The following is a 19,433-nucleotide window of genomic DNA, read 5'->3' as shown; positions in this document are numbered from 1 at the left end:
ACACTTACGATGTAATGTTGAGCAAGTCACTTAACCTTTGTGCTTCCTTTCCTAATGTGTAATATGCGGATAATGATACTTCATTTCTCCCACTCTCTGTCTTGTCTATTTACATTGTAAAATCTTTGGGGCAGGGACTCTGCATTTGTTTAGTGCCTAACATGATGTAGTCCCAGTCTTGGATCAGCTTCTAGGAGCTACTCTGATATAAGTAAATAGCATTATTCTTTGTTTTTCAGCTGCCAATCCACAAAAACTAAACAACTTATTTAAAAATTTGTTTGCCTTTTTTATATTACTTAAGCAATATAAAACTTTACATTTTGCCCCCCTGTCATACAGCAACAATTGTCCTTTCCCATTGACTCTGGGGCCAAATCTTAATTTCTCCTACACTCTCTGCCTTATGCCTCAGCGGCTCACTTGCCACATCTGTTTCCTTCATCCTCATCTGCACCTTGATAATTCTACTTCCTGACTCTCAAGAAAAAAAAGGGTCTGCTTTGAACAAACATAGGGTACTGTGTACAAATAAATGTTTACTCAGCTGGTTTTGAGATGCTTGAAAAGCTAGGACAGATAGGTAACTGCCCTTTTCTAATGCTACATGAGTAGTGTAGAATTTTTACTATTAAAGTGGGGAGTAGAGTCACGCTACAGGACTGGTTTGTGGCAGTAACTGGCTTCTGTTCCTGGAGAAGAGGTAACTAGTTCTAGCTATATTAATGTACCGTAGTACGCTGAAGGATTTCCATTGTCTTAGTGATGAGAGACAGTGAGGAAAGCGGAGTTGTTAGAGCCTGTAGTATATACGTAGTCTAAAAGTCCATAAGATTTGTGGAGGGGATGGGGTCATGCAGCATAGATAAGCGAGAAAGGACACCGGCTGGTTGGCTAAAGGACCTATCTTTGGCAAGAAACTGAGTGGAGTGCCTGGACTGATTTGGAGTTAATGCCCTAGAGTGCCCTTGGAGGAAGGCCAGAGCGTTTGGTGTCACAAAAGATTTACGAAGAGCCAGAAGAGTTGAATGATAAGGACAAAAACATAATGAGAAAACGTCTGCATAGATGGTTTCTAGTCAACTGCTTCTTTTTCTTGCAGGAACACAAGGTGTTGCTCACTGGTACCCCATTACAGAACACTGTAGAAGAGCTGTTCAGCTTGCTTCATTTCTTGGAGCCAGGTCGCTTCCCGTCAGAAACCACATTCATGCAAGAGTTTGGTGATCTGAAAACTGAAGAACAGGTAATTTTACTCATGCACTTTTTCTTTCCCTGTTTAAAGAGACTGTTTTAATCCTGCTACAGTAATTTTAATTACCTAATGATTATTATTTATTATTACAAACAACACCGTAGATCTTCAGAAAGGGAAGAGTAAAGGAGAAAAATATTTTTCTTGTGTATTTACTTTGTGCATTAGACAGTATACTTTGTGTAATAAATGTAACTGTTTCCTCTGTTCAGTCAGTCCCTAAAATGGCTGGGGGATCTGGGGACAGGTGTAGTAGCAGGAACAGCTTTCACTCTTTTTTTTTTTTTTTTTTTTTTTAGACTGACTAGATTTCCAGTTGACATTGTCCCTTTAACATGGCAACAGAATAAGGGGCTGCTCCTTTTTCCCTTGAAACAAATGGGAATATTGCCATTAACTTCAGTGGGAGCAGGATTAGGTCTGATCCCAGATTAGTAAATGACATAACCCAATACAGACATTATTGTGCTTGTTATCTTTATTCAGAAATAGACTATTCCATTGCTCCCCATTTAAAGAAATGGAAATATTTCTAAAAATGCATGGAGCATAATATAACAGGTGCTAAATTAAAGTCATTGATAAATATCAAGATAAACTAATTTATAATTACATACAAAAACTACATTAAAAGGAGGTTAGGGTTGCAATGTTGAGCACTCAAAAGTTAGGAAATGCTAGGATAAAGGTTATCCATGCAACTTTAATTTATCTGCCTTCTGTTTTATAATACAGTCTTTAATTACACGCTGACCTACTACTTTTTCAGCAGGATGCTGTCTTGGTTCAGCTTCAGTCACCTTAATTCTGGTGGTATTAACTTCTGTTTGCTTGACATGTGTCCGTAATTTTCTTTTAAGACTGTTTTTTTGTATTTAATTGTTTACATTTTTAATAAAGCAAACTGAAAAAAACAGCAGTTACATCATGTGGATCATAATGACCCCTCTACATATGACATCAACAGGGTTGGAACCTTTTGATTCACAGCACAGTCCGGTACCACTTGAACTAACAAAGTTGCAGACAGAAATATCCCCTGCATGGAGTAGCCACAAGACAGAGATGAGGCACATCACTCTGACAGTGGATTTCATAGTTGTTTGCTGGACCTCAGAGGAGTATTGGGACACTGGAATCATAGAATTGTGGGAATGGAAGTGACCTCGAGAGGTCATCTAGTCCAGACCCCTGCATTCATGGCAGGACTAAGTATTATCTAGACCATCCTTGACATATGTTTGTCTAACCTGCTCTTAAAAATCTCCAGTGGTGGAGATTCCAAAAACTCCCTATCCAATTTATTCCAGTGCTTAACTATCTGACAGGAAGTTTTTCCTAATGTCCAACCTAACCTGCCTTGGCTGCAATTTAAGCCTATTGCTTCTTGTCCTATCCTCAGAGGGTAAGAAAAACAAAAGGTTGTTCCAAGGAGGAGGGTGAAAAATTATGTACTTGAAACTGTCACCTCTCACTCCTCTCTTCTACAGAATCCTGGGTTCCATTTCAGATTCTGGAAGGTAGGGTGCTCTAGTGATTTACGTTCTTCCTCCCCTGCCCCTTTGCTTACTATTTCCCTCTAATCCTCAGCCCTCCGCATTAGTCTACCCCCCTGCTTTCCACACTGCCTGATCAACAGCAGGGGGAGCATTGAGAGCACAGGAGAAACAGTCTTACTGCTCTCAGTTCTGGTGCCCAGCACCCAGTGGCCACTGGTAGATGAGGAACAATTGTAGGGTAATTCTTGCTCAGGCCTGCCACCAAGGGTGACTGTGTGCTGGGGGCGGGCAATGCAGATAGAATCTTTAGAGAATTTAGCTGCCAGCCTCGCACAAACCTCTGAATATGTAGTAACCGGGATTTTCAGAAACGTTATAGTTTGGTCAAATTTTGGTAGGTTTTCACTGAGACGGCAAAAGCATCTCTCCGGGGCTACTCTACTAAATTACAAATACCTGCTCCAAAGCATGCAGGTGCAAGTCATCTTAAATAAACAGACACATTTTTCCCTTAACTACTTCTCACAAAAGGCATTTCCTTGGGACTTTATATAATAAATTAATATTATGCCTCTGGCAGAAATCAGCATGGAAAATTTCAGCCTAAACAGTTAGTTTTATAAACAACTGAAAACAGAGTCTTAAAATGAAAAGTGTTAGGCAACCTATAATAGGCATTACTGCCAGCTCTATCTAAAACAAAACAAAAACCCTGAAGTGTTGTACATATCAGTTTGTCTTAGGCACACTCTTTTACTTCACTCAGTTGCCATGATTGGTGTGAAATGATGATTCTTGCCTTGGGAAATTTTTATTCAAATGAGATATATTTGATAGCATCAAATACATGAGGAAAAGTTTACCGGCCAGAAATAATACAGTAACATACATTTTTTTAACTGTAGTCTTTTGTATCCCTAGAGTAACCAAAGCAGAATTCAGTCATTAGTGGGTTTTATGAAAATCTTCCTTTTTTTTGAAACCCTTCTGTATCTGAGTTGTGGTAGAAAATGGAGAGAAGGAAATTTTAGAGGTTCTTGGAGTTCTAGGATTAGGGTGATGCATATGGTGGAGATAACCAGAGCATCTCCTTAAAACTGAAGGTGGTATAATATCATTTGAAAATAAAAACTTAGTATTTAAGACCTTTCTGTTACACAATTATTTACTAAAGCTGTCTCTCATAGGTGCAAAAGCTCCAAGCCATTTTGAAGCCGATGATGTTGAGACGCCTTAAAGAGGATGTAGAAAAGAACCTGGCCCCCAAAGAAGAAACAATCATTGAAGTTGAGCTGACAAACATTCAGAAGAAATACTATCGTGCTATTCTTGAAAAGAATTTCACATTTCTCTCCAAGGGCGGTGGTCAAGCTAATGTACCTAATCTTTTAAACACTATGATGGAACTAAGAAAATGCTGCAATCATCCATATCTTATTAATGGTAGGCCTGCATATTGATCCCCTCTTTCTCATAATAGCTATGGGGAGTTCAAGATGATATAACTGTTCCAGTATGTACACTGAGATAGTAGATTCTCTCCCTTTCCATCAAAAATTCACATGATAAAATCACTACAGATGGATGGATGTACTACATGTCTTGACAAAAACCTGTAAAATACGAGCATCCTATTAATTTCCCCCAGCATAGTGACAAAACTTCACTTTAGAGATCATCATAGGCCCAGGTCCAAGTCTGGGACCACTGCTTAGAAACCCTCTAACGTTTCTTATCCCCTCCACCACCGCACTACCGCTTGAATTCCAACATGACTTTAGTTGGACAATATGTCAAACCACTCAAGTTAGAGATTATTGCTTTATGTCTCTTCGAAGCTGCATTTGGGTACATCACATCTTCTAGCTCTAGTGAATCTTGATATAGCAGTTAAAATAATCTCTGAATTGAACTTGTTGGGTAAGAAGTGGTGATCAGACATGATATTAAAGCAGATATTTCATGACCTGCTAGAATTAGGAACAAGTTCTGGAAACAATATTTACATTTGTAAGATACCAAACTTTAATTGTCATTGGTCTTTCAGTGTAACGCTGCTGTTTTTAGATCAAGATTGAATATAGCAAGTATGCAATGATGGACTAGTATAACTTCATTACTAGCTAGTATAATGTAGCTAATTAAAGTATGCTAATTTACACGTGTTAGGTGATCAAACCCATTATCTGCTTTTTGGGGACAAAGCATTCACATACCTCTGTAAATGTCACTTCCCGCCTGCTGTGTTTCTGCCCACCAGCTTCTCTTCTCTTTTCTACAATAATCTATCATATGTGTTTGATCTGAAGCTGATTGTAAGATCCCTGATTTGAGGGCCTTCTCTCTACAGCTGCATGCATGATCACAGTGCTGAAAGAAATTAATTTTAGTTTTGAGTACTGTGAGGCTTCCAGATTATTGCTTAACTAAATTTTCTTGGAATACTTTTTAATAGAGGGAAAAGAAGTAATTATACTGATGTCATTTGATGAATCTGAGATATGATTTAGTATTTTGGAATATCTTGCATTTTGCCATGCTAGATGGCTGTCTTCAAGCTCAGCTGATCCTGGACTAGAGTAGTTTAAAAAAAACTTTGATCCGATAAGTAAACTGAAGGCTTTTTGTTTGGGGGCGGGGTGTGTGTGAGAGGTGACTCACAATTTTTGAAAACTTAAGTTTAGCAGTACAGTGCTGTCAGTTTCATGGCACTAAATGTTTAAAAAAAACCCTCAGATTTAGCTAGAAAAATCATGGCTATCATAATGAGATGAAGTTTACCAAAATAAGTCCTTTAATTCTAGAGAAGAAATGCTTCTAATTCTTGCCTTCTGTAACTGTCTGAGCCTCAGGTTTTATCCTGTTGATCAATAATTAACATCTTTGCACTTATAACAATGACGCAAGTTAATTGTAATTCTGTCTCAAGATCTTACAATGGATATACAGCAACTTTGCATAGCTATTCTGTGGAAAAACTTATAGCTTATAGCGGTTACAAGATCTCAAGAGTGACTGTCACCACTGTTGTGCAGGCTATTCTTTTGATATTTTGCAGTATACACAATTATGCAAATATTGTGACTCCTTAGGTCACCAGGTTTAGATTGGATATTAGGAAAAACTTTTTCACTAAGAGGGTGGTGAAACACTGGAATGCGTTACCTAGGGAGGTGGTAGAATCTCCTTCCTTAGAGGTTTTTAAGGTCAGGCTTGACAAAGCCCTGGCTGGGATGATTTAACTGGGAATTGGTCCTGCTTCGAGCAGGGGGTTGGACTAGATGACCTTCTGGGGTCCCTTCCAACCCTGATATTCTATGATTCTATGAGGTCATATTTGGCACAGTAGGTATTGACTAGAGTGATGTGTAATATTTAAGGGGAAATTAAGAACACTGTATTTTTAGAGTTCATGAAAGCTTCTGCAAACATGTTCCGTTGCATATGAAGGTTTTTGGTTTGTTTGTGTGTGTGATTTTTTGTTTATTTTTTAAATCACCCTCTCCCCTTGTCGTCCCCCCCCCACCCCCCCCGGGTCAAACCAGGGCATTAACTATCTTGCATTATGTGAGGTGTCCCAAGTAAATTTTGAGGCAGCTTTTCACAGTACTTTTAAATTGTGTTTAATAGTGGAAATTTTATGGTTGAAGTCGCATGGTATTTCTTATGGTTCCTTAGTTGGGTGAGCATATTCCATGTGGAGTCAGCAGAAACTATTTTGATTCCCCTAATCTCAGGGAATGGCTGCATTTTGTATGTGTTCTGAGACAGACAAAGCAATGTCTGTTTTTCTAGAATCAAGAGCAATGGGTTTTCCCTAACAACCACGCTCAAGGACTTATAGATCATACCTCTTCCCCAGACCTTGGAGAGCCAGTAGCAGAATGTGACTCTATGCTGATCCTTTCTGCAGTGTTGTGGGGCATGGTGAGAGGGTTTAGCATTCTCTTGCCCTCACAACATCATGTGCACCTGGAAGTCATTTTTGATCGGCGAGTGTGAGAGCACTGGCCTACCTGGTGATCCACAAATCCCCCTTGTCTCACCCACCACCCAAAAATTAACAACCTGAGGCTGAGTGGGGAGAAAGAAAGTTGGTGTTACTGGCTTACAATCAGCCAAAGATACCAGATACTTCTCCCCCAAAAGAAATTACCAAGTAGGGATAATGAAGACTATTGGAGGGTGAGGAAGATTGTTTGAGGGGCAAGGTGGGTGCAATTCTTTGACCCAGTTTGTTGGAGAAGGGTTGTGGAAAGGGTAAATTGTGTGTTTGCAGAGGTCTGTTATGGAAGTGGTGTGATCTAAACCAAACTGTGGCTCTTTTGAGGTTCCTCAATCACTAGATTTGTACGTAGGTTTGCTATGGTGTGGCTAGCATAGTATGCCCTTTTGTATGTAGCTTGGTTACATATTTATATGTAGAGGTTTGCATGATTTTGTGCATTTCATAGTAGTACAACTTGAGTGTGATCAGAGGAAAACTGTGGGTGGGACTAAATAATGTGACTGAAGTAGTACTCTGCATAAGCTGGCTGATAGTCTACAGTAGGCTTGGGGCATGTGTTCAGTAAAGTATTTGACTCTCGTAGCATATAGGTCAGGATGGCTGCACGTTTTACAACACTGAGAAGGGATTCTAGATGGAGACCAGGCTGGAGGATATGTCTAATTCTACTGTTCTTGCCTACGTTTATTATACTTTTTTAATGAGACGTCATTCTTGTGCAGTATTTAGGCCATAAGGATCAATGATTAGTTAGTCTGGTGGGCAATAGTCCAGCTATGTGCTTCAGCTGAAGATGCTTATGTTTGTGAGAAATTTCGCATATATTTTCTCATGTGAACTCTGTTCTGTCAATCCTAGTTGTCCAGGTTGTTTGCTGAGCAATGCAGATCTCTGTCCAGGTAACCTGGCCTAAATTCTATCATATGTACTCTATACTACTTGTTTAATATAGAGCTGTCAGACATACTGGAAATCTAGTCACTTCAGTTCCTGTTTCTTGACTTGGGCTCATATATAGGTGAGAGAGTTCACATTACAACAGACAGGGATGGACTGCTGGTTCAGTACACCGACTACATGTATGTGAGTGCCCTAGAATCTAGGAAGGGAACTCAAACAAAACCAAGTATAACATGTATTGTCTCCGTTACCCTCGCTCACGTTGTGCAAGACAAATGTCCAAGATGGTTCATATACAACTCTGAAATATATAATTTAAAAAACAGCTTTTGCTCAAAATTTCAAAGAGGAAAAATGTCCATTGTCCAGAAGTGTCACAGAAATACTATTTCTCAGGCATGGAATCACCTGAAAGCAAATTGTGAAAAATGCCCTTTGTGAAGCTTCTTGCGCAGCTGAAAATAATGATCTTATGTGCTTTTAGTGGTCTGTTCTGTTCTTAATGGGCAGGTGTCCACATAATAAGCCCCCTATTTAAAATGGCATTCTTGTTGGCAGCCTCATAAGAGAGGTCAAAGAGAGAATGGGCATGAAACTTGAAATACCTTTTGTCCCTTGCAGTTTTTCTTAACCATAGCAGTCTTAGATGGAAAAGAGTGACTAGAAAGTGAGTGAATGAGTGTGTGGCCGGGGTCCAGCGGGGGGAGCTTCTGCAAACTAAGCAAACACGAAGGAATACATATAGTGAGAGGAAAGCTAAATAGAAGGTAAAATAATTTCAAAGCTCTTTGCTTTTCCAATTAAATATTTTGGTGTCTGAACTTGGGCTCTGTGAATGCACTGTGGCAGTAGCAGGCCTACAGCTTTTACTCTTTGATGTTTGATTATAAATATTTGTAAAAAGCTAAATATAATTTCTTAATACTATAATGTCCGAATACTCATCTTTCACACTTACATTTATCTGTTAAATTGCTTTTTCTGTCCCTTAAATATCTATTTTAAAATGGTTCAATCAGTGTCTGGTCTGCTCCTTTTTTTATACAATTTCTGGCTTGACAGTCTCTTGTTGAAATTCATGTATTACTCATAGTCAATATTCATTTACTTGGAAGGCGTTTTCTCCTCATCTTTTTCTGCTGAAAGCTAAGATCCCTTTTTTCCGTGTGCGCACGCATATGTGTATATATTTAATTTTAACTAAGCTAATGTATTTGTGTAAATGTTTATGCACATAATACTTAAAACATTCCTGGGGCTTATACACAGGGTATTGAAGGAAAGCTCATGGTTTTTGTTTTTTTTTTAATAAAACCTTTACGGTATTCGTGTATTGCTGTCCAATCTTTGCAGGTGCTGAAGAGAAAATTTTGGAAGAGTTTAAAGAAACACACAATGCCGACTCTCCAGATTTTCAGCTCCAGGCAATGATCCAGGCTGCTGGCAAGCTAGTACTGATTGACAAGCTGCTGCCAAAATTGAAGGCTGGTGGCCACAGGGTGCTTATCTTTTCCCAGATGGTGCGCTGCTTGGACATACTGGAAGACTACCTCATTCAAAGACGGTGAGAGCAACAATGCAATACAGTTCTAAATAAATTGTATTTTCCTCAGTGGCCAAAGTATTTAACCTGTGAGTGATCTATATTGTAAAAGGATGGAACTTAGACACTTAATGTTACACATTTAGCCAGATCATTAAGGAAAAAAGCATACCTGTAATTGCAAAGGAGTATGGTATTTCTTAATGGGCAAGTGCAAGTGATCTCTCAGAACCTTAATGGACCACCTTTTAGTTGACTGTTCAGGTAGATTGTCCATCTGAAGTTTAGAGTAAGAATGTCGTCTACCTCTAGCTAGACAGTCTCTTTTGAGTGAGAGCTGTTTCTGCTGTGGAAGTTGCTCAGAGGAAGAGAATGGAGTATGTTTTTCACTTTTGCACACAGTTGATTCAAGAATACTCGCTCTCTACTTTGCTAAGACAGTGGGCATGGAAATATCTTTTATTGGACCAACTTCCGTTGGTGAGAGAGACAAGCTTTCAAGCTACATAGAGCTCTTTTTCAGGTCTCTACTTTGTTGGAATTCTGCTGACCTGGTAGTCATGCTAAGATTTTTCTTAAAAAAAAAAATAATAATAATAATAATAATGTTGGAAGATATGATGAGAAAGCTAGTGATGAGAAAGTGATGGTAAAAGTCTTCTTATAACACAACTTTATTTCAGGTACCCATACGAGCGAATTGATGGTCGAGTAAGAGGCAACCTTCGTCAGGCAGCTATTGACAGGTTTTCCAGGCCTGATTCTGATAGATTTGTTTTCCTGCTGTGTACAAGGGCAGGAGGTTTAGGCATTAATCTTACTGCTGCTGATACCTGCATCATTTTTGATTCAGACTGGAACCCCCAAAATGACCTCCAGGTAATATTGCAAGAGGCAATTCTTGTTAAACATTTTCTTTAGTTTTCTGCAGTGTATTTTTCTACCCAGTTAGGAGAAAGTCTGTTGTTGTCTCTCAAATTTCAAGCTTAATATGTTTTTATATTTAAAAAATTTTAATTTGAGTGTTTAAAAGAAACATACTAAGTTCTAGGCATTGACTTTTAATTTCTGTGTAACTTGTAACTGAATATTTCTTTTTATACTTCTCCAGGCTCAAGCTCGATGTCACCGAATTGGACAAAGCAAATCAGTGAAAATCTACAGGTTGATCACAAGGAATTCTTATGAAAGAGAAATGTTTGACAAAGCTAGTTTAAAGCTTGGCCTTGATAAAGCTGTACTGCAGTCAATGAGTGGAAGAGAAAATGCTACAAATGGGGTGAGAATATGTTCAGATGCAGACTTACATTTATGCCTTTGGATCATATTTCTTGCTTACTGTAGCTTTAGTTAAAGGAAATTGGGGTTTTTTTGACTGTCAATTAGCTTTAGAATAGGTTTACCTTTGTTTTTACTGTTCTTCACAGAAGATAAGTGCAACAAGTGTGAAAGTTTTTTTTATTGATGAACAAAACATTTTAGAAGTTTACAATTTTTAAGGACTAAGTAAAAGGCAAATTGTCTGGCTGTGCTATGAGATGTAAACAATGACATATCCAAGGAGATTGTTTCTCTCCTCCCAAATTATAGGTACAGCAGCTTTCTAAGAAAGAAATAGAAGATCTTCTACGAAAGGGGGCTTATGGTGCACTTATGGATGAGGAGGATGAAGGGTCCAAATTTTGTGAAGAAGACATTGATCAGATTCTCCTAAGGCGAACACACACAATTACTATTGAGTCTGAAGGGAAAGGCTCAACATTTGCTAAGGTGTGCTTTGAAATTTGAAGAGAAAGTTGATAAAATATTACCAAAATAGATGAAAATAGTAATAAATGTGTTTTATGCATTAATTTAGCTTTTAGATTTACACTGTCCAACTTACTGTTAGCTGTTGATTGGACAGTGAGTAAATCTCCATATAAATATATATTGGTGTTTCAGTATGTCCAGTTACTATGTTTTGATATCTCCATAATGTTAACTTTAAGGAGCACCTCCTTTTTGCTTTTATAATATGTATATTTTTTTAAATAGTTGCATTTACAACTGAAAATGGAACATTTTTCCTGTTGATATACAGTAAAGAACTCAATGTGGTGTTTTTCGTATTGTCTAGGCTAGTTTTGTTGCATCTGGGAACAGAACAGACATTTCCTTGGATGACCCCAATTTCTGGCAAAAGTGGGCTAAGAAGGCTGAGTTGGATATTGATGCCTTAAATGGAAGGGTGAGACTTTTTTTATACAAGTTCATAATTCATTTAAAAGAGGATTTTTCTGAGTTTTCACGTTCTTTTCACTTTCGTTTTAGAACAACCTAGTTATTGATACACCAAGAGTAAGAAAGCAAACCAGGCTGTATAGTGCAGTCAAAGAAGATGAACTAATGGAGTTTTCAGACCTGGAAAGTGATTCTGAAGAAAAGCCCTGTACAAAGCCCCGTAGACTTCAGGACAAATCCCAGGGTTATGCAAGGAGTGAATGTTTTAGAGTGGAGAAGAACCTTTTGGTCTATGGGTAAGTAGAAGGCATCTGAATGGCTATGTGAAAAATACTTAGAATCATAGAATCATAGAATATCAGGGTTGGAAGGGACCCCAGAAGGTCATCTAGTCCAACCCCTGCTCGAAGCAGGACCAATTCCCAGTTAAATCATCCCAGCCAGGGCTTTGTCAAGCCTGACCTTAAAAACCTCTAAGGAAGGAGATTCTACCACCTCCCTAGGTAATGCATTCCAGTGTTTCACCACCCTCTTAGTGAAAAAGTTTTTCCTAATATCCAATCTAAACCTCCCCCATTGCAACTTGAGACCATTACTCCTCGTTCTGTCATCTGCTACCATTGAGAACAGTCTAGAGCCATCCTCTTTGGAACCCCCTTTCAGGTAGTTGAAAGCAGCTATCAAATCCCCCCTCATTCTTCTCTTCTGCAGACTAAACAATCCCAGCTCCCTCAGCCTCTCTTCATAAGTCATGTGCTCTAGACCCCTAATCATTTTTGTTGCCCTTCGCTGGACTCTCTCCAATTTATCCACATCCTTCTTGTAGTGTGGGGCCCAAAACTGGACACAGTACTCCAGATGAGGCCTCACCAGTGTCGAATAGAGGGGAACGATCACATCCCTCGATCTGCTGGCTATGCCCCTACTTATACATCCCAAAATGCCATTGGCCTTCTTGGCAACAAGGGCACACTGTTGACTCATATACAGCTTCTCGTCCACTGTCACCCCTAGGTCCTTTTCCGCAGAACTGCTGCCTAGCCATTCGGTCCCTAGTCTGTAGCGGTGCATTGGATTCTTCCATCCTAAGTGCAGGACCCTGCACTTATCCTTATTGAACCTCATCAGATTTCTTTTGGCCCAATCCTCCAATTTGTCTAGGTCCTTCTGTATCCTATCCCTCCCCTCCAGCGTATCTACCACTCCTCCCAGTTTAGTATCATCTGCAAATTTGCTGAGAGTGCAATCCACACCATCCTCCAGATCATTTATGAAGATATTGAACAAAACCGGCCCCAGGACCGACCCCTGGGGCACTCCACTTGACACCGGCTGCCAACTAGACATGGAGCCATTTATCACTACCCGTTGAGCCCGACAATCTAGCCAGCTTTCTACCCACCTTATAGTGCATTCATCTAGCCCATACTTCCTTAACTTGCTGACAAGAATACTGTGGGAGACCGTGTCAAAAGCTTTGCTAAAGTCTTTTTTTACATCAGCCCGAAGAGAGCTGTGGATAAATATTCTGAAGTGTGGAAGTCTTATAATTTATAGTCAATAACTAAACCATCATCTAGTACTGTACTGAAATCCTGTTTTGCCAGTTGATAAATTGGATGCAGAACTTCTCTTATCTCGTGGTGGATAGCCCAGTTTGAATTCTTGTGTCTTCACAGGCAGGCAGCTATATGTGGCTACCATCATGGTGGGCTTCATAGTCACTTTGTGTGTCTCTTTTTCTAGAAATATTGCATGTGATTACTGTGATTAATGTATTTCAGGATCAAACTAAATTTGACCCCAAATCATTCTGGGGTTCAAATCCCTATTCATACCTTATTGGAAACATTATTGTTAGACATATGTACTTTATTATCAGTATAATTTAATTGCGGCTTTTATGAGCAGTGAACTTATTGCCTGCTCTGTAAAATAAGCATTCTTAACTTTCCAGTGCTGGAAGTTGGATTTCCTGACATGATGTGCAAATGCAAAATACATTAATGCATATACAACCCATACAACTCCTAACCCACCTGGCACCCAGGGGTTAAAATGAAAATCTCAAATGGAAATTCCAGTGCCAGAACTGTGTTCTTGAGCATATTTTTCTTGTAGTTGGGGTCGGTGGACAGACATCCTCTCACATGGGCGCTATAAACGTCCGCTAATGGAACAAGATGTGGAAACCATCTGCCGGACAATCCTGGTATATTGTCTTAATCACTACAAAGGAGATGAAAATATCAAAAGTTTCATCTGGGATCTGATCACTCCAACTGCAGATGGACAAACACGAGCCTTGGTTAACCACTCTGGTATGTCTACCACCATACCAATGATGGTGCTATCGTAGGTGGGGGAACCCTCCTGCAGTTGTACTACATACTACTTTTAAACTGTAGCTCATACTACACCTTATGTGCGGGGGGGGGGGGGGGGGGAGTGGTGGTGGTTCAGTGGGTAGTACTCTTCCTCTGAGTCGGAAATGAACAAATACTCCAGCACGGTGTTAGAGGGCATTGGGCTGCAGGAGGTGCTGTCTGTCAAATCAGACATGAACCATAGATCCTGACCACCTGTGGTCATTAGTTCCAATGGCAATTTTCACAAAAGCAGGGAATTTAACCCCATTATCCTGGCCAGATTTCACTTTGAGTAATTGCACTCTTCATAGCTAAATTCTTACCGTAGTTTCAACTGACTTTGGTATTCAAAATGTCCTGTACTAAATTCTTGTGTTGCTATTTGTTGCTAGTTGTCATGTTTCACCTCAGGGGGGCCTGTGGTGGTGGTTAGTTTTTATATCAGTTTGTCAGTAATGCACTTTGGGATTCTTGGGATCAAACTACTGCAATTCAGACTGTGAGAAGTGTTGCGGGATGTTTTGTAGGCCTATCTGCACCAGTGCCCAGGGGAAGGAAAGGCAAAAAAGTGAAAGCCCAGAGTTCACAGCCAGTGCTGCAAGATGCTGATTGGCTGGCAAGCTGTAACCCAGATGTCTTGTTTCAAGAGGACAGCTATAAGAAACACCTCAAACATCACTGCAATAAGTAAGTGTGTTTAATTTATAGTGAACTTATAGTTCTTAATATGTGCGAGAACATTCATTTGGGTATCTTTAATACAACCACAGGACCACATAGTGGGGCTGTAAACTGTTGTATATTGCTGTTAACTTTTAATGAAGCATCACATCAGTTCAGATCAGGCCTGGGTGACTGGATATAAGCTTTTTTGTGGATGATTGGCTCTAACAAGGACATTTCAGGAAGAAAGTTTTTGTTCACTAAGCGAGAGAGATTCTTCATTATTCCCAACATGGCAAAAGGAGGAGTGGATCCTGGCTTTAAGACAGCCTCTCCAACAATGTCTGGAGTCTCAGGGCTATCCAAAACTGTCCTGATGCTAGTAGTTCTCCACAATTCTTTTTTCTTTCTCCTCCCCATCTCCCAGACTCATCATCACATCACCTTTTCCTTGAATCCCTTTATGTGGGTTCTTGGCCCTTACCACACCAAACTGCTAGTCCCCAGGCTTTTACATCTCACCCTCCTCTCACTTTCTCCTACTCTCCCTCTTGCACCTTCTGTTGTACCCAAACATCTTTCCTCTGTTGTACCCAAATATCTGTTCCTTTTGGCCCCTTCTCAGTTTTGCTGCTCTCTTTGCTTGGAACAAAGTTCAACTTCTTGCCTCCCAGGCCTCCGCTTCCTTGTTAATCCTTCTTTAAAATTCAGCCCTTCTGGGAGTTGTTCCAATCTTACTTTTCCCATCAAAATCACAACGTCCATTCCTTCCTGAATCATTCTTCCAAGTCTAGTCTTTCCAAATCTGCAGGGGCAGAGGCTGTCCTATTGGGGTTTTTTGTTTTTTTTTTTAAATCTCTGTATATTTTGGTACTATGTAAATGTATAATAGGAAAGGACCACCTGAATTCTTTTTGCTTTGCTTTTGTAGCATCTTAGACTACATCTACACTTACGGCATCATGCAGAGTACAGGCACTACATGCAGCTACATGCCAGAGTGAAAGGCAGGCTGCATCCAGACTTGTCACTGCAGAGTGTAGCTACGTGCTGCAGTGGAAGGCTTCTTTCCCCGCTGCCTCCCTGCTGCCAGAGCCTTTTGGGCTGTAAGTGTAGCTGTAGCTTTAATAGTTGGGTATTTTGTCACTATTCTTTTTTATCATATGCTGGTTCTCGTCCACATCTCAGCTGTGCCTGTTCTGTCCCAGACTTACAACAGGGTTCTCAAACTTTGATCAAAGACCTTGGACCTAATTCTCCTCACCTAAATAAATCCTCTTGTTTTTGTACTGTTACTTTAGCACATGGATATCCATGAATGTTATATACCCGCATTGAAGTTCCACTCAGAGCTTTTTATGACATATGTTGCATGTCGTCTTACTATGTCATGCTATTTAAAAGAAATAATCAGTACTGAAAAGAGATTCTTTGGGCATGTCCTTGGAAGATATTCCTTGGACATATTAGGTGTGGAGTGGAGGAGAAGGGGAAAGGCACTTAAGTTAGTTATCAGTTATTTTCAAGATGTTTGCCATGCTAAGATGCCGTTTCTACCTACTGATGAAAATGAATAACAGTATGCAAGTCTGTGGCCTCTGATTCTTCTAAACTGTCACTCAAATCCACTTCGTACCTTCATTTGCCCTTCAAATAACTGTTTAATTCCTGGTTTCAGAGTAGCAGCCATGTTAGTCTGTATTCGCAAAAAGAAAAGGAGGACTTGTGGCATCTTAGAGACTAACCAATTTATTTGAGCATAAGCTTTCGTGAGCTACAGCTCACTTCATCGGATGTATGTAGCTCACGAAAACTTATGCTCAAATAAATTTGTTAGTCTCTAAGGTCCCACAAGTCCTCCTTTTCTTTTTAATTCCTGCATCACAACCGTCCATTTCAGCCCCCAAATAGATGTCCTGGCCCCTTTCTACATCAATCTATACATCAGAATCCTAGGCTTCAGTAAATTGGTATCATAACACAATTAATAATATCAGGAAAGCTGATGGCAGCACTGGAACTAGGGGAGCTGCCGCGCCCCCCGGGTTTGAAGTCATATCCAGAGCTCTCAGCACCCCCACTAAATACATTGTTCCAACACTCCAGAATGGCAGGTCATTATGCAGGATCATTTTCAGTCCCAGTCTTATCCCTTCCCAGATTTGCAGGGGCTGTAGAGGCAACATGTTTAGCTCTGGGTGAAGTGGAGGAAGCTTGTTGCTAACTTGAATGACAAGGATGCCGGGGTGGGAAGCAACCAGAACTGGCTCTATAAGGATCAACATTCTGTCTTTCTCTATGAGAATTGCATGCCATTTTGGTGCATAGGACTTTTGAAAGGGGCAGTGGCATTGCCTGATGAAACCCGTTTTTTTCTCTACTGTCCTCCCCCTTTTCCCCTCTTCCCTTCGTACTTGGCTTGATACAACAACAGCTATTACCATTTTGTCAATATTATGGCACTCAAGATGATGCAATGCCTATGCAGTCATATGTACCTTTCCATGCATGAGCCTGGGAGTGGTCCCTTACAGTGCAAGGATGATGTGAATGCAAGGGTAAGTGGGTGGGAACAGTCTGACACCTGTGTACAATTTTTTAAGTTTTTGACACAAGACTCCAACTACAAAATTCCAACTACAACGTACCCCTTGCTACCGTCACAGGACTTCTTTAAATCACATACCCAAAACTGCGTGTTTGCTGCTGCTCCTAATTGCTGGTGAGGTGCTCTCAAAATTGGTGGTGGTTTGAAGTTTTCATATGCAACCTGGTAATCAGATTTCTGCCTCTCTGATCACCCTCACTTACTGCAGGAGCAGCAGCAGTTCAACAGTTGGTGTGATGACTTTAGATTCAGCTTGAGAGGGTGGGCTGAGCAATCCATTGTAGTCAGCATTGATGTTACTTCATTAATTGGGCAGCAGGGGGTGTCTTTATTGGGTAAATGTAGTTGAGCACATTTTCCAGGTAGATTTTTGCTGTAAGGAATGCTTTCCTAGCCATCTTGAAAATCCAGTCCCTGCCATTTCCAGTTGTCTAAACTTTGACTGTGAATACTTGATAATGGTTCAAAAATTCTGTAGCATTTCAGAGTTGAGACAGAGAAAACCTGAATAACTAAAGTTCCATGTTCTACAAGCAGTTATGTAGATGCACAGGTAAAATAAAATAGCAGTCTAAATACGAAAGTGTAAAAATAGCTAATGTCTCCTAAGGGAAATGGGTGGGATTTTGGTTTTTTCATTCTCTGAAGCAAAAAGTTGTATAATCTGAAAAACCTGACATTCCATATTGAGGGTTTATGGTAAGGTAGTAAAACCAGATTTTATATCTCGTTTATTCCTACAACTTCTGATGTGCTTCCAAAAATGGTATTAAGGCAGCAGCTGAGGAAATTTTATGAGATAATGAAGCAGAACAGTTACTGAAAGCCATCTGCTCAGTTGTTTACAAACTTGCTTCAATACTTCAGAGGCAGTGGTAGAGTACGTGTTTAAACTTCACAAGCTGCACTAGGTAGAACTAAATGAAATGCGCCTGGACTGGGTTGAGCTCGATCCCTCTCTGTGCAGTGTAAGCGGTTGCCAGGCAGGCCTGTTGGAAGCCAGCAGAAAGCACCACACAGAGGTGATTATGTGCCACCATCTGTCACGCTTCAAGCCTACCATACAGCATGGCTAATCAGCCTTGGCAGGATGATGGATGAACAGCAGCAGCTGCCAAAAGCCACTGTTGGCAAACAGTCCTGAAGTTAAGAACTTTTTTCCCCTCTGCCTTCCTCTCCAGGGTCCTGCTGCGTGTCCGCATGCTGTACTATCTAAGACAAGAAGTTATAGGGGACCAAGCAGACAAGATCTTAGAGGGTGCTGACTCAAGGTTAGTGCAAGTGCAGGCTTATTCTTTGCTTTGTAACACGGAATAATATAATCTGAAAATACTGTAATGTGATATTTAAAGACCTTCATAATCCATCAATTTACACCTCCATTTTCAAGCAACTTGATAAATCATTAAGTACTGGATATTTGGGGGCAAAGGGTGACAAATGGGATTTTGAACTTTGTTTATATTGGAGGATTATTCATTCACTGCTTAAACAATGAATATATTTTTAAAGTTAACATTAAAAAGCTTAAATGAATTACATTTGGACAGTCTTTGAGCATTACACCCCAAAATTCCTACAATTGGACCATTTTTTTAAATTATTTTCAGAAATCTTGATTTCAGATTTGTTCCAAGAAATGTATGTTTGCTGAATAGTTTTAAACACGTCACTTTAATGCATATAGGTGTGTGGTGCCTTGTCCTTCAATAGTCGTTTTTTAAAAAATGTATACCTGTCTTTACAGTGAAGTAGATGTGTGGATACCTGAACCATTCCATGCTGAGGTTCCTACAGACTGGTGGGATAAAGAAGCAGATAAATCCCTCTTAATTGGAGTATTCAAACATGGTAAGTGATGTCTCACTCTGAGCAAAATGTAGTTGTAAGGCTTTCTGTGTGTAAAACTATTCAGTCATAATATTAACAAGTATAGTTCCAAAGAACTGTTGGCTTCTATCTCCTTTTTTCCCCCCTTGTATTAAAAAATCTAATATGAGTTGTAAATATCAGATGCTGTTTTTAAATGTTTGCAGAACATTTGAGAAGAAAACATTACTTTCTTGGCTGTAAATAAAACAAAACCATATTTGTTTTAATAATAGCCGAGCAAAACTATAGATCTCCATAAACTTTGCTTCCAGCACTGCTTCACTTGCTAACTCTGCCAGCCAGTGTCAAAGTGGACGGTGGGCTTAACCTCTGCTATTAATCTGTACAAGTGCCTCCTGGGCTTTGTTCCAAGCAATATTTCACAAATGTCAGTGCTGAGAACTCCCGGCTCCCTTGAGTGGGATGCAGCCTTGTTAACTTTGAAAGGCTGGGGATGCAGAGCTGGCATGATATATACAGTGAGCGATTCCT

General features: G+C 39.9%; 1 protein-coding gene across 3 annotated transcripts in view; it reads left to right on the top strand.

Annotated features, from left to right (window-relative positions):
• Positions 1 to 19,433, top strand: part of CHD7 (chromodomain helicase DNA binding protein 7) — a 185,106-nt gene that overhangs the window by 152,844 nt on the left and 12,829 nt on the right. For all 3 annotated transcript variants that reach the window (XM_074944334.1, XM_074944332.1, XM_074944333.1), the window contains exons 14-25: positions 1,103 to 1,246; positions 3,942 to 4,197; positions 9,017 to 9,227; positions 9,890 to 10,085; positions 10,318 to 10,485; positions 10,797 to 10,976; positions 11,326 to 11,436; positions 11,520 to 11,725; positions 13,551 to 13,750; positions 14,326 to 14,485; positions 18,251 to 18,340; positions 18,817 to 18,920. In XM_074944334.1, the coding sequence (XP_074800435.1) occupies positions 1,103 to 1,246; positions 3,942 to 4,197; positions 9,017 to 9,227; positions 9,890 to 10,085; positions 10,318 to 10,485; positions 10,797 to 10,976; positions 11,326 to 11,436; positions 11,520 to 11,725; positions 13,551 to 13,750; positions 14,326 to 14,485; positions 18,251 to 18,340; positions 18,817 to 18,920 (2,026 nt within the window). The remainder of the gene's footprint in view (positions 1 to 1,102; positions 1,247 to 3,941; positions 4,198 to 9,016; positions 9,228 to 9,889; positions 10,086 to 10,317; positions 10,486 to 10,796; positions 10,977 to 11,325; positions 11,437 to 11,519; positions 11,726 to 13,550; positions 13,751 to 14,325; positions 14,486 to 18,250; positions 18,341 to 18,816; positions 18,921 to 19,433) is intronic.

The sequence above is a fragment of the Natator depressus genome, chromosome 2 (genome assembly GCF_965152275.1).
Source record: "Natator depressus isolate rNatDep1 chromosome 2, rNatDep2.hap1, whole genome shotgun sequence".
Taxonomy (NCBI): Eukaryota; Metazoa; Chordata; order Testudines; family Cheloniidae; genus Natator; species Natator depressus.
The sequence above is the reverse complement of the archived record's forward strand: the minus strand, read 5'-3'. Positions and strand labels throughout refer to the sequence as shown.